This window comes from Marmota flaviventris, chromosome 6 (genome assembly GCF_047511675.1).
Source record: "Marmota flaviventris isolate mMarFla1 chromosome 6, mMarFla1.hap1, whole genome shotgun sequence".
Classification (NCBI taxonomy): Eukaryota; Metazoa; Chordata; class Mammalia; order Rodentia; family Sciuridae; genus Marmota; species Marmota flaviventris.
The window spans coordinates 110,005,591-110,019,779 of NC_092503.1; the positions used below are offsets into that span (position 1 = coordinate 110,005,591).

Consider the following 14,189-nt stretch of genomic DNA (forward strand, 5'->3'; position numbering starts at 1 on the left):
AGGGGGCGGGACCCCGCGGGTTCCACCCCCCACGCCAGCACACGCAAGCTGCGCGCGCACTCGCAGATCGCCGCTCGCCCCGCGAGTCCGGCGCGCAGGCGCAGGGGAGAGTCCGCGTGGGGGAAGGCGGTGCTTGGCCAGTGGGGCTCGCGGCGGGATATTCCGGGGCAGCGAGAGCGGTATGGAGGGGGAGCGAGAGGGGGTCAGGTTCCTAGCTGTGCTCCTCCGGTCTCCCTTTCTTCCCTGCAGCAGGGGAGGCTCGCTCCTCGGGGGTGGGTGACGAAGGATTTGTGGGCCCTTTGCGCCTGGGGGGTCAGTGGGAGGAGTTTCGACGGGGAGGGAGGCCTTAGACCTGGACCCTCCTCTGTCCCACTCTCCCTTTCTCCTTGGGCTGCGGGGGTCCCTGCGGTTTCTGCGCCTCCCTCCCACTCACCTGGCCCGTGCTCACCTGCTTTCCCAGGGTTGTGGAGCCCGCCTGGGAAGGGGAGGGCTGCGGTCAAGCCTTGGCGAGGTGGTTTTGGAAGGTCACTCTGGCGCGGCTCCTGCAGTTATCTGCTCCTCCCTCCCCTTTCCAACTTCGGAATGGAGATGAGTTTGCTAGGCACTTGGATGGCCTGAGGAGTGAGTCCTTGCTTTCACTTCTGTTTGCCGAGTGTCTCCCCTGGTGCAGGGGGTTTCCTGGTTTCTCATTTCACCAGAGACTGCAACTAGCCGTAATTAAGACTGGAAAGATGGAGAGAGGGAGAGACAGACTGACTTTCTGTATATACCCCCACAAAGATAGGATCACGAAGACCCGATGAGCACCAAATTTAATTTCGTTTTCCTGAAGGGGACAAAAAAGGAAGCATTGCTTTCCATAGTTGACAGTCACTTTGGGTTACTTGGGAAATGCTGGCGATGTGGGAAATACTTAAACCTTGCAACCACTGCTGGACAGAAGGAGACTGCCTATCTGGGAGCGACTTGTTCTTGTCTGTGCCGTCTAATGGCTTTTCAAAGGTTCTAGGGTAGCTTGTAAATTGCAACTGTAAGATTTGATTAATTGCAATGTTTTCCAAACTGTTGATTCCTATCGGTGAGTTAGAAATCAGTCTAGTAAATCTCGTCTATCCTTTTATAAAAGATGAAGTAAAAATTATCCGAGGGTGTTGCATTTAGTAAGAATATTGCTTCTTGACACTTGATTTAGGTGTACACACGTGAGTGTATAAAGAGGTGTTGTACAATGTGTTTCCGTGTGTCACAGTTAGAAAAGTCTGAAAAGCATTGATCTCCTGTACCCTGTTTGCCCTCTTGTCTTCCTTAGCTTGAGTTTCTTGTCTGTTCAAATTGCCCAGGGGATGCAGTTAGTATACCAGGAATACACACTGAAGGACAGAGTGGTATCTTCCAAGAGGTTACTTCCTGGGAAAGAGAAAGTTCACTGGAAATACCGAAAAATGGATTTCGTTGAGGGTAGGAGATAGATTGGCTTTTTTTTGGGAAAGGGCAGTTTTTCAACTGTGACAAAAAGTTGGGTGGGGTGAAATTGCTTTTGTGAACTTTCTGGTGGCAGGAGTCTTTGTAGGCTTGGATTCTAAGAATTGTTTTGGGTAGGAGCAAGCAGTTTAGATGAACTAAACTGCTTTAGTTTTTCCTTTCCTTTTTTTTTTTTTTTTTTTAAAGGATTGTTCATTTTACCCTTAGACCTTTTTGGATATATATTTTGTGTGGAACTTTTTACATTTTTAACTTTATCGTAATAAAACTAGTGTGACCAGTCCAGCGCGGTGTCTATAATCCCAGTGGCTGGAGAGTTCAAAGCCAATTTAAGCAATGGCCAGGTACTAAGCAACTCAGTGAGACCCTGCTTTATATAAAATTACAAAATAGGGATGGTGGGGATATGGCTCAGTGGTCAAATTCCCCTGAGTTCCAACCCTGGTACCAAAAAACAAACAAACACCCCCAAAACTAATGTGACCCATTGTTTGCATGGATCAATCAAATTCACGTTAGGGCCAAAGAACACTAGTAGTGGATACTTGAAAATGGAAATTGGGGGCATAGTTACCTGGTTTTGGACCTCCAAGATCACTGGAAGACATTTCTTAAATATTATTTTTAAAAATTATAAAGTTATGAATCTGAACATATGGTTGGTTGATTCCTGAGCTACTCCTGCCTATCCCTAGTTAGATTCATCACCTATTAAGGAGTATATGGACCATTAGGTGACTCTTTCTAGTTAGAAGATGGGAAGCATTTCAGCAAGCCTGATAAGAATTGAGTTAGGTGCATTGTAGAATCCATAAAGAAACAGTCTGTTTCTCAGGAGGGCTGCAAACATAGTAATTTAGAATCTCCTCAGCTCCTAGAATCTTAGAGGATGCAAAGGTCCTTTAAAACCTATTTTGCTCCACTCCTGTCCTCATTATTGTGATATTTGGATAGATTTTTTTCTTTTTTGGTACTGAGGGTTGAACCCAGAGGCCCTTTACCTCTGAGCTACATTCCCAGCACTTTTTTTTTTTTTTACTTTGAGACAGGATCTCACTCGCTAAGTTGCTGAGGCTGGTTTTGAACTTGTGATCCTCCTGCCTCAGCCTCCCAAGCTGCTGGGATTACAGGCACCGCTGCACCTGGTTGTATTTTTCTATTGTTTGTGTTAGTTGGGTAATTCTTACAGCTTGGGGTGGAGGGGCTTGGGAGTGTCACTCAAAGTCAGGTTATGATTTAACCTTCCATTTCAGAGGCTGATGGTTGTTTGGGTTGTTGCTCACCCTGGTATGATTTTATAGGTATGTTAACAATGACAACCAGTGTGCAAGAGAGGACTGAGATTCAGGTCTCAGCTTTGTTGTTCTCTGGGTTAGGTAATATGCTGAATATTAAGAAAGATGCAGGTAGCTTATTATTCACTAGGGAAATATGGGAAAGAGTAGGAAGGTCCCTGTCAAATATTAAAAAATTATTTATGTCTGCTAGAGGTTAAGCAGCATCTTAGGTGTGCCGTTATTGTGCAGGGTGTGATAGAAACAGCCTTGGGTTCTGGTCTGCGCTTTGTTGCCTTCTAACCTGGGATGAGTTGGCAAGTGTCACAGTGTTTCTGACTTTATTTCTTCATCTGTAAAATGACACTTAACTGCCCTGAGCCCTCATATCTAGTCCAAGTCCTTAGTCTGTTCAACCTCACAAGACTGTTGCTTTCTGTGTTTGTGTTTTCATTGGGTGCTTAGGAATGAAATCATCAAAGAAAATGATCTGGGCAAGAATACTTTGGGAATTGCAGCATGTTACAGTTGTGTGAACACACATTCATCTTTCTGAAAGGGAATTTTTTGATAGCCAAATAGAAATGAATCTCTAAGTATCAGTAGAAGTATTTATTAGTCCAGGATGATTGGGAGGACCCTGCCAAGATCAAGGTATCAAACCTGCATGATGGGTGAAGCATCTTGAGAGTTCCTCATTTTTTTTTTTTTTTTTTTAATATTGGGAATTGAACCCAAGGTTGCTGTACCACTGAGTTACATCTCCATCCCCAGCTTTTTTTTTTTTTAAATTTTGACACAAGGTCTTGCTAAGTTGCCAGGGCTGGCTTCAAACTTGGGATCCTCCTGCCTCAGCCTCCCAAGGCGTTGGGATTACAGGCCTGTGCCAGCGCACCCGCCTGAGAGTTCCTTTATTTGATTCTTCAAAGCTGCCAGGCCGTTGCCTTTCCCTGCTTTGATGAAGAAGGACATTCACAAGCTCACACTGGCAGTTTGTTCTTTTTGTGGCTGGGCTTTGCATTTGATTTCTTAGTGTTTCTTTTCCCTTCTGTTACATACTAACAAAATCTCCTTTAAGCACTCATTTCTAATTATGCTGAACTTTTTGTTTTCTTCCTTTTCTATAGAGCCCATTCCCCTTGAAAAGCCTTTGAAATGTATGACCCATTCCAGGCACCTGAATATTGTCATTGTTGAGGTGGAGACAATGTATGGATAGATGTGCGCTGGTTACTAGGCTTGCTGCATGGTGGGTAGAGCTGCAGTACATTTGGCTGATCTTCAAAACTCAAGTAATGGTTATTTTCCAGCTTTCCACCAAACATTTGAGGTGTCGGTTCTTTTTGTCTGTTTTATAAACTCAGACTTTGTGTATGAGATCTACCTAAAAATGAGTCCCCCAAGCAGTCACTGGGAGCCTGGGTAAAGGGCGCAAGAAAACCTCCTCAAACCCCCAACATGGAAACTCTCTTGTGCTGGAGGTTGAATTGCAAATCAGTTCTGTCCATTTGACACACGGTTCTTTGGCTCTCGCTGTGTGCTGCACGCTGACCAAGGCAGGTTCTGGTCTCTGCTCCCAGGGAGCGTTTATTCCAATGGACCTGTAGGGTGATGAGCCAAGAAACAACTCATTTGTGTATCTGTGAAACTGAAGCCATCATGCCCCTTGCACTCCCTCCCCCCACTGTGCTTCTACAACCGAAGGGATCTTAAAGTTAAGCCAAGATGAAAAATGAGCCTGGCTCTTGGATGGATGGCATTAAGCAATTTCTCTTCCCTCTTCTCTTTTAACAAAGAGGCTGTGATTTATACCCTGAAATGGAGGGTAGTGCTCCGTACCGACCGGGAAGTAGCATGAAAACCCCTCTCTGGCACCACTGTCTTCCAAATACCTGGCTTCCTCTTTGAGAGTTTTTACTCTGAACAATGTTGGCTGTGAAAGCGTTATGTATAGAGTAGGTTTGAAGTGAACCAGGCCCTATGTCCTCGGGAGGGATATATGCTGGGAAATAACCACCAAAGTCCATCAAAGTTGCTTTGAAGTCAGTTGCTGCCTCCATTGCTCATCCCAGGTCAGAAGCAGATCTTCGGGGGTGGGATGAGGCACGTTCCATAGTGGGCAGGGCAGGCGCCAGGCCAAGAGGTGGATCCAGGGGCCTGCAAACAAAGCACAGGCTCCTCCCAGGACTGCACCTTCCTGCCACCAGCAGCGTTCTGCAGTGTGTTCACCTGAGAGGTGCAGGTCCCCATGTGCAGATAGGTGCCTGCAGCTTGGGATTGTGGCCTGGAGCTGGGGTGGGGTGGGGGTGGGGCCTGGTTTTCTCCCAGGGGCTCACTTTACTCCATTCAGCAAATGCCTGTTATGCTCCTGCTATTTATTTGGACCTGCTGGGGAGGATAGGGAGGAGATAATAGGGTTTTTTTTTTTTTTTTTAATTTTTATGTTTTTTGGGGGGTAAGGGGTATATAATATAGTAAGTGAAATATTTGACTCTTGCACTTTAAGGTCATAGTAATGCTTATGGGTGTCCATTTGGTGACTAAGTTGTCTGGGTCAGGATGGAGGTCAATATCAAAATCACTAAAGAGGTAGTGAAAGTTTTCAGGGTTTTTTTTTTTTTTTTTTCCTTGTAAAAATGGAAGCGCTCCCTGGAGGCATGACTGTCACTCTTGTGTCCAAGGCAAGACATGTCATCACTGCCATCTGAGTCTGTGTGACTCCTGAATTCCTGTAGCCAGTTCAGATGCCGTGCTGTCAGGTCCTCTGGTTTGTGTGTTTTGGATAATAAGTAGCAAGGAATAGAATGTTAAGGGACATCAAAAAAAGGGTCCAAGTTTGTTTAGTGTCTGTGTTCAGGTAGTGCGTGCTGTCTCTGACAGTTCCAGCAGGTTACACAGCGTCCCCAGTGTGCAGGAGGGACGGCAGCTGGTGCTGCAGTTTTACACAGGCTTCTTGGAGATAGTGGGCTTGGGACCAGGTCAGAGGGGTGGGCAGAGAAGGGCCATAGGTTGTGGGGTGGCTTGAGAGCGAGGCGTGGGGAGGAGGTTTGGGCTTGTGCACTGACTGATCTAAGGAGTTTAGTGGGGTGCCTTGAGTGCTGGGGTTTGTGGTGAAAGCCAAGCCAGGAGAGTTCTGGGAAGCCCCTAGACACTCTGTCCGTGTTCCTGAGGAGCAGTGCAGAGTGGAGAGGCAGGAGGAGGCTGGGTGTTGTGATTCTCCTGAGAGGGAAGGTGGGTGGTGCTGGGTTATCTTAAGGAGTAGCCTGGGAGCCTCCTTTCTCCCAAGGAGCCAGACCAGGGGCCTGCCAGCGTCAGGCCAGAGGGGACAGCAGCTAGGACCAGAAGGACTACTCCCCTGTGTGTCTCCTTCCCCTCCCGCCCTAGTTTTAGTTGTTGCTTAGTGTGGAGTTCTTTTCACCACCTACACTCTACAGATTATCTCAAGACTTAAATTGGATTAAAGTGAATGATTTTCACCTGGTGTTTGTCTACATTTTGATTGATTCGGCAGCACAGAGTTGGCTATGAGTAGAATGAGCATGTGATGTCAGTATTCTTTTTCTTTTTTCTTTTTAGAAGTAGATGACAGTGGAGTGTATTTTGACATAAAACATGGAGTATAACTTCCCTTCTGTGGTTATACACCATGTGGAGTTTCACCGTTTGCATATTCTTATGTGAACATAGGAAAGTTCTGTCCAGTCCATTCCACTGTAATTCCTAATCCCACCTCCCTTCCTTTCCCTTCTTTCCACTTTGTCTAATTCAGTGAACTTCTAACCCTGCTACCATTGTGTGTTAGCATCTACATATCAGAGAGAACATTCAGCCTTTGGGTTTTTGGAATTGGCTTACTTCACTTAGCATGATAGTCTCTAGTCCATCCATTTACTGGCAAATGCTATAATTTCATTCTTCTTTATGACTGAGTAATATTCCATTGTGTGTGTGTGTGTGTGTGTGTGTGTGTATATATATATATATATATATGCCACATTTTCTTTATTCATTCATGATGGCAATTTCTTGATGGAACAAGAGTGATTTAACAGTTGGAAAAATATTAATATTTAAATTACAGTTGCCAGGTTTACTCCCTGATAAGTAAGATCATGGGTTCAGGAAGCCAGCTATTTGGTTCAAATTTTTGCCTTGTCCGTACTAGCTGTGTGTCCTTGGTCAAGTTATTTAACCTCTCTGGGCCTCATTTCCTTGTGTGTAACACTGAGACTAATAATAGTACTCATTTCCATAGAGTTTTTGTGAGCCTTAAATCAGATGGCAATGTAAAGCACTTAGCCTGGTGCCCAACACATTGTAACCAGCCAGTATATGTTCAGAAAGAAAGGAGACGGGCCAGATGACCCTGGAAGCTGCTCAACTCGGGAGCTCCTCATGTGCAAGGTGCTTGTGGTGGGAATGCCCTTAGACCCAGGCCGCAGTCATTTCTGGTTCTAGTTCTGCCCTTGACAGGTTGTGGGCTCGATATAAGTCACTTAATGTCTCTGTGAGATGAGCTGCGACATCAGGAGGAGGAGGAGGAGAGCAGGTATGGGGTACCAGGCCCTGGGCCAAGTGCTCTGTGCAGTGCGTCTGGCCCAGTCCTCCTGAGTGCAGGGACTGTCAGTGTCCCAGCGTTTCACGTGGGAGAAGCTCAGCACTTTAATTACTTGTCCAGGGTCATTCAGCTAGCAGATGTGAACGTGGCCTTCTCTGTCTGTCGCCTGTGATTCCGTGTGTCAGTTGTTAATAGTTTCATAGGCTAGCTGCCTGCCTTTGATTTAATTTTCTGATCATAATTATATTTGGCCAGTGCTTCATGGATTGTTTTAAGAAAAATACTTGGGAGTAAGCCTGTGATTTGAGGCTAACTTGTAGTTAACTTGCATTTGTGGAATGTGTAGGCATTTCTGTGGTAGTTAAAGGGTCCTCCTCACCCACCTTTATTAAATAAAGTCTTATCTGAGGTGCTTTGAACTTGTGCAAAACAAAGCCCTGTGTAAACACTACAGTGTAGAGTTTGGCTCTGCAGAGCTCTTGAATGAGACCCTCTCAGCCAAGTGTTTGGGTGGAAGAACAGGCATATTCTGCAGCTAGAACCACAGCAGGCTGTAGGTGCTCTTGAGCACACCCGTGCGTGGTGTTGAGGTGTTGCAGAACACTGGTGACTGCCATAATTGATTGTTAAGGTTGAGGTCTGCAGACTGGAGTCACGAATCTTAGGCTGGTATTGGCTCTGTCACCTCCGCCTGCTTTCCCAAGCCCACTTTCAGCTCTAAGATGGTGTCAGTGGTTTTTCCATGTTAGTGTTGTTGGGGAGACTGACCCAAATATAGACTTTGGTCAGTGACTTGGCAAGGGCGGTCTTTGGCTCTACTTTGTTGACCTTGAGATATACAGGTGTTCTGACTTTCACATTTGGGGGAAAGGTGATGTAGTGACAAGCAGATGGGCAGCTGCTTAGACCACCTACTTTCTTTTTCTCTTTGTTTTGTACCAGTAATTGAACTCAGGGGTGCTTAACTGAGCACATCCCAGCCCTTTTATACACAGACAGACACACACACGCACATGCACACGCACACACTTGCCAGCTTTGAACTTGCAATCCTCCTGCCTCAGCCTCCCAAGCCACTGGGGTTACAAGCATGTGCCACTATGCCTGGCCAATCTACTTTTTTTTTAGGGGATTAAGGTCTGATATCAAAAGGTATTCAAGGGAAATAGTGTGTGTGCAGCTCCTTGGGGTTCTTGGGCAGTAGTCACTAGCTAGGGCACGCTAGAGGACTCAAGTTCTCCTGCCTGTGGAAGTGACCGCGATGCAGGCATCCCTGTGTTGTGATGTTACTTACTGTGGAAGTGTTGAGGGCCAGTCCTGCTCTCTGACCCCAGAGTCAGAATGTGAATCAGCAGAATTTGGAGCTGGAGTTCTCCATCTAATCGTCTGTATATCTTTTAACCACTAAGATTTATATTTAGTGACTAATAGTCTTGTGCTAGAAGTGCCATCTCCCACACAAGTCCCCAAAGAAAACTGGCTCTGAGTCAGGACTTTGACTTTGAAATCAATTTTTTCTTCCCCCTTTTCCATCAGGATTTGCTGTCTGGCGCCTATGGCTGTCTTTAGTGGGCTCTGGGGCCCCGTCACCAGTGCAAGCAGAGCCTTCAGCCAGCGCTGTTTCAGGTAACTTTCCGCATTAAGTTCTCAAAACTGTGCCTTTGAGTAAACCTCTCATCAGGGCTGGTTAGTATGGAAACTAGATTGGGAGGAGAAATTCAGGGAAGTGTCTTGGGGTCAGGGAAAGCTAAAGGAAATCAGCTGAGCTGGAATTTGGCAGGATGGTGAATGGTGACAGTGGGTAAAGAGGCGAGTTCTGTCTGGCAGGTGACAGGGACTAGCATATGATGGAAGCTTGTTACTTTTCAGTCTCTGTGAGACTCTTACAGAGATTCTGACATCTCTGACCTGTCATTCCCTGGGGCATTAAAACTTTCTCTTTTAAGAATGGAAAATGTTTTTTAATTACAAAATAATACTGCTTGTTATAAAAAAAAAAAAAATCAAGCATGTTAGAAGTGTGACCTCCTGTCCTCCTTCCAGACACTAAGCTAGGACAGCCCTACCCCATCAGGGTCCCCAGGCCACAGGCATTTTCTGAGCACTGTGCCTGGGGCTGGTCATACAGCGTCAAATGAGAGTTGCTTCCTGCCATGAAAGAGCTCTCAAGTGGGCTACAGGAAGGAACTTGAAAACAAATAACTCCAAGAAAAATTGATGAGTATAATAATAGGGTACTTGGGAAGGCTTGAGCCTGGAGCTGCCAGTGGGGGCTGGGGGGGAGGAAGGCAAGGAGGCAGTCTTCCCAGAAGGGAAGTGGGCACAGGTCCTGCCCAGGTCCTCAGGGAGGCTGGGAGGTAGTGTACTTAGAGTTTCCTGCCAGCTGCTGGGGCCCAGCATAGGTGTGCAAGTGGTAGGATGTGTGACCTCAGAGGCGGGTAAGTTGGGATCAGGTTGTGAAAGTGGAGAACTATTGAACATTTCTATGCCGGGAAATTGCCTCAGTTTTTGTCTTCCAAATAGAGCCCTGGCCAGCAGAGTGGGGTGCGGCAGGAACCAGTGAGCACACCTGTGTCACAGTTGCAGAGCAGAGGGAACTGCTCAACAAGGGGCATCGTCAGTGAGGGTACAGAGAAAGGGCAGTGCTTAGGAAGTGGCGTCAGTAGGACATGCTGCTGGTGGATGTTTGATGGTGACAGAGGTGTATGGGTGGGAGCTGAAGTTTCTGGAGAAACTCTTCCCTGGATAGGAAATGCAGCAGCAGAACGGGGCTTGCAAGGGCCCCAGGAGGTCAGTGTGCATTGGAGGTAGGGCGGGTTCTAGGGAGCCCTGGGGAGTGGAACTATAGGACTGGAGATGGAGTTCACTAGTTGGCAGCAAGGAGAGTGGCTGAAACTGCCCAGGTGTGTAGAATGAGAAAAGAGACCCTAAGGTGACTACCAGCAGTGAGCATCTGGAAAATAGAGATCTCACTGTAGAGATCACTCTGTAAACACCATCTCGGCCTTTAATACAAAAACTCTAAAAAACAGTAAAAAAAAACCCAACCCTTTTTAGTATTAAAAGATTGTTACCTTGACTTAATTCCAGTTTCTGCAGCATGTGCCAGCGGATTCCCTTAGCAAGCCTGCTCATTCCCATCTCCAGGTTCCCAGCAACACGTAGATGAGAGCATTTGGGAGCGAGTGTATCTGGGGAAGCAGGTTTTGCAGGATAGGCATTGGCTGTAAGCCTGGTCCATAAGGGATTCCTGAGTTCTCAGAGATCTTTTGGAAATCAGAGGCTTTAAGTTAGAGCTGCCATGAATGATGGTGTAATAGAAAAGTAGAGTTCTCTTTAAAATCCATCCAAATCAAGATCTTGCCACAGCAGCAGAAGCTCTTGATTGTAAGGGAATTTGGGAATACATAGTCCTGCCTGCCTGTCAAGACTCCAGGGCTGACTGTGCTCTGTGTGTGTGTGTGTGTGTGTGTGTGTGTCTGACATGAACTCTCTTGCCTTACAAGGCCATGTACCTTGGCCTAGGCGGGAACAGGTCACAGCCTGTTTTTTTCTTTCCCACCAGCACCACTGGGAGCCTCTGTGCAATTCAGAAGATGACCCGGGTGCGAGTGGTCGACAACAGCGCCCTGGGGAGCACCCCATACCATCGCCCTCCTCGGTGCATCCACGTCTATAACAAGAATGGGGTGGGCAAGGTGGGTGACCGGATACTGCTGGCCATCAGGGGACAGAAGAAAAAGGCGCTCATTGTGGGACATCGCATGCCTGGCCCCCGAATGACCCCCAGGTTTGATTCTAACAATGTCGTCCTCATTGAGGACAATGGGAACCCTGTGGGGACCCGAATTAAAGTACCCATCCCCAGCAGCCTGCGCCAGAAGGAAGGAGAATATTCCAAGGTGCTGGCCATCGCTCAGAACTTTGTGTGAACAGAGCCCAGGCCTCTGGCTGCAGGGGGCGTGTGGATAGAGCAGCTCCAAGAGCTGCACCTTGGCTGAGAGGAGCCGCCTGCCATGTGGCTGCTGTGCAGGGTCACAGTGTTCCATGAGAGAATAAACGTTTTCATGTATGTTTTCTTTCTGTGCTTTCTGGAATGTGGGCATGGGGTAAATGACACTCAAGCAGTTGAAAGGTGGCCAACCTGTCTGGCCACGTGTGATGACAGTCTTTGTATGGAACAGGCTGTATGCGGGGGCTGGGCCCTTTCCTTTCTGGTTTGGATCCTATGCTATGAGTTTATCCAGGATTGTCAGGCTCTGGGAAACTGGTATGAATCAAATGACAATTTATAATGTACCACGGAGTCTGTCACTTTCTAACTAAAAAGGGTTTTGTTCTGTTTTCCATCCACAGTATCCTCTCCATGTTTTAGAGGACTTGAGTTTTGGAATGGTTGTAAAGATTACTGGGTTTTGGAATCGAGCAGTGGAACAGTGGCAGCCTTTCTTCACTCGAGTATTTCTCAGAACACTCCTTTTTTTTAGAGAATTTTAACATTTATTTTTTAGTTATCGGTGGACACAACATCTTTGTTTGTATGTGGTGCTGAGGATCAAACCCGGGCCGCATGCATGCCAGGCGAGCGCGCTACTGCTTGAGCCACATCCCCAGCCCCCAGAACACTCCTTTTTTGCCCAGTGGCATAGGGCCTCCTCCCAGGACTGGTGGAGAAATGGACAGGTCCTTCTATTTTGAGATGACATAATCTTGGGCCTGTGCACATGATTCAGTGACAGTTTATCTTCTGATCACTTGTTGGCCTCGTTGGGAAGATTAGGAGCTCTCTTAGTGTCTTTAATGGAATCTTATCAGGTCATTTATAAATTCATTCATTTAAAATGCCTTGGGGGTTGGGCACAGTGGCACACAGCTTGGCTCTTGAGGCTGAGGCAGGGGATCCTAAGTTCAAAGTCAGCCTCAGCAAAAATGAGGCGTTAAGCAACTCAGTGAGGCTCTGTCTCTAAATAAAATACAAAATAGGGCTGGAGATGTGGCTCAGTGGTCTAGTGCTCCTGAGTTCATTCCCTGGTGTCAAAAAATAAAATACTTTGGGGTGCTTCTTAAATATTTCAGTGGCCTCTGAGAGGCAGAGTAGTGTAATGGTAAAGAACACAGCTCTGTAGCCATACTGCCTGGGTTTGAATCCCATCTCTACCACTTACACTTCATGACTTTGGGCAAATTATTTTACCTTTCTGCCTCAATTTCCTCACCTGTAAAATGGGGATATATTAATGATATAATACTTGATAGGGTTGATGTGCCTGTAAATGCTTAGAGCAGTACCTGGCAATAATAAGCACTAACTGCTCTCAGAGATTTCCTGTCCTCAGGGAGCTTACAGCTTCGCAGGGGAGACCAAGCCAACATGAATTAACTCCCCAGATGGATGCAAAACACCAAGCCTATCAAGGGCCTATGATAAAGGGTTAGATTCTCAGTGGGATTAGAGGCAGATTCCCAAAGAAAGGGTTGCCTCAGCTAGAGTCTGAATAGGTGTTATGATGGAAGTCAAAATAGGGTTCCTAGAAGATTGGGAGTGTGTAGACCAGAAATGGACAAGAGGAACCTTATTTTGTGTGTGTGTGTGTGTGTGTGTGTGTGTGTTGGGGGGGGGGACGGTTATTAGGGATTAAGCCCAGGGGTGCTCACTGCGAGGTATATTTCCTAGTCCTTTTAAAAAATTTTTATTTTGTGATATGGGCTCACTAAGTTGCTGAAGGTAACCTTGAACTTGGCTATCCTTCTGCCTCAGCCTCCTGAACCCAGTGAGGAATTATTCTTAGTGATGTACATGCTCTAAATCTAGATGAGTGTATATCTTTGTAAATAATTAATGAGCTGTACCCTAGTGGAAATAAAGAGATACGCATTAGCTAGGTGAGAGGAGGGGAAAGGTTTCAGGCAGAGAGAAGAGCATGTGGGTGAACCCCTGGGGCAGGGGCTGGGGTAAGTACCACAGACTGGAGGAAAAACCAGTGTGGCAGGAGCAGCTGAGCACGAGGCTGTGCATTAGTCACCTTGGTGTTGCTGTAACCACTGCCTGAGATCGTCCACACCTGAAGGTTCACTTTGGCTTCCAGCAGATCATGGAGGAGCCGGGGCCGAGCGGAGCCGCTCACCTCAAGGCCCAGAAGTGAAAGAAAAGGAAGAGATGAGGGGCCACTGTTCCCTTCAGGGGCATGCCCAGAGTGGCCAGAAGACCTCCCACTAGGCCCCATCACTTTGTGTGTGTGTGTGGGGGGGGGGTGCTGGGGGTGGCATCCAGGCCTGCCCATGCCAGGCAGTGGCTCTACCACTGAGCCACATCCCAGCCCACGGACGCACCTCTTTAAGTCTCCACCACCTCCAATAGCCCCATGGGTTGGGGACCAAGCTTCTAACACATGGACCATTGGGGGACACTTAAGATCCAAACTAATAGGCCAGGAGAAGAGTGGGGCTCCTCTGGCTAGGGCCTTGGCCTCAGGAAGGAGGCGCTATCCCAAGGGCCTGGGCTGCTCAGGAGGGAATTTCGCAAGCAGGGTTGGGGCATGGGAGGGGATAGCAGGTCAGCCCTTCTCTTCAGAGGGGCCCAGGGAGGCTAGAGTGGAAGAGCATGGCTTTGTGATAGACTGAGCAAGAGACTGAAGTGGACTAGGGTAATGGACGCAAATGGACGCCTCGGGGAAAAACAGTTTGCCGGACTTGGCTAAGGCTAGCTAACGTGATGGGGAGGCCAAGGGTGGGTCTGAGGTTTCTGGCTTCCACACCTGGGTGGTTAGTCATGCTGAGCACTCAGCTAGGGTGCCAAGGGTTGGGGAGGGCGAGCAGTAGCAGGCTGGCTAGGTGTGTGTACCTTTGGTACATTCAAGAGATGTCAAGCAGGTAGC

General features: G+C 47.3%; 1 protein-coding gene across 1 annotated transcript; it reads left to right on the forward strand.

Moving 5' to 3' along the window:
• The first annotated feature begins 72 nt into the window (after positions 1-72).
• Mrpl14 (mitochondrial ribosomal protein L14) lies at positions 73-11,386 on the forward strand. Its single transcript, XM_027950536.2, has 3 exons — positions 73-179; positions 8,851-8,940; positions 10,880-11,386. The coding sequence occupies exons 2-3, from the start codon at positions 8,870-8,872 to the stop codon at positions 11,244-11,246; spliced, it is 438 nt and encodes a 145-aa protein (XP_027806337.2). The 5' UTR covers positions 73-179; positions 8,851-8,869; the 3' UTR covers positions 11,247-11,386.
• The last annotated feature ends 2,803 nt before the right edge of the window (positions 11,387-14,189 follow it).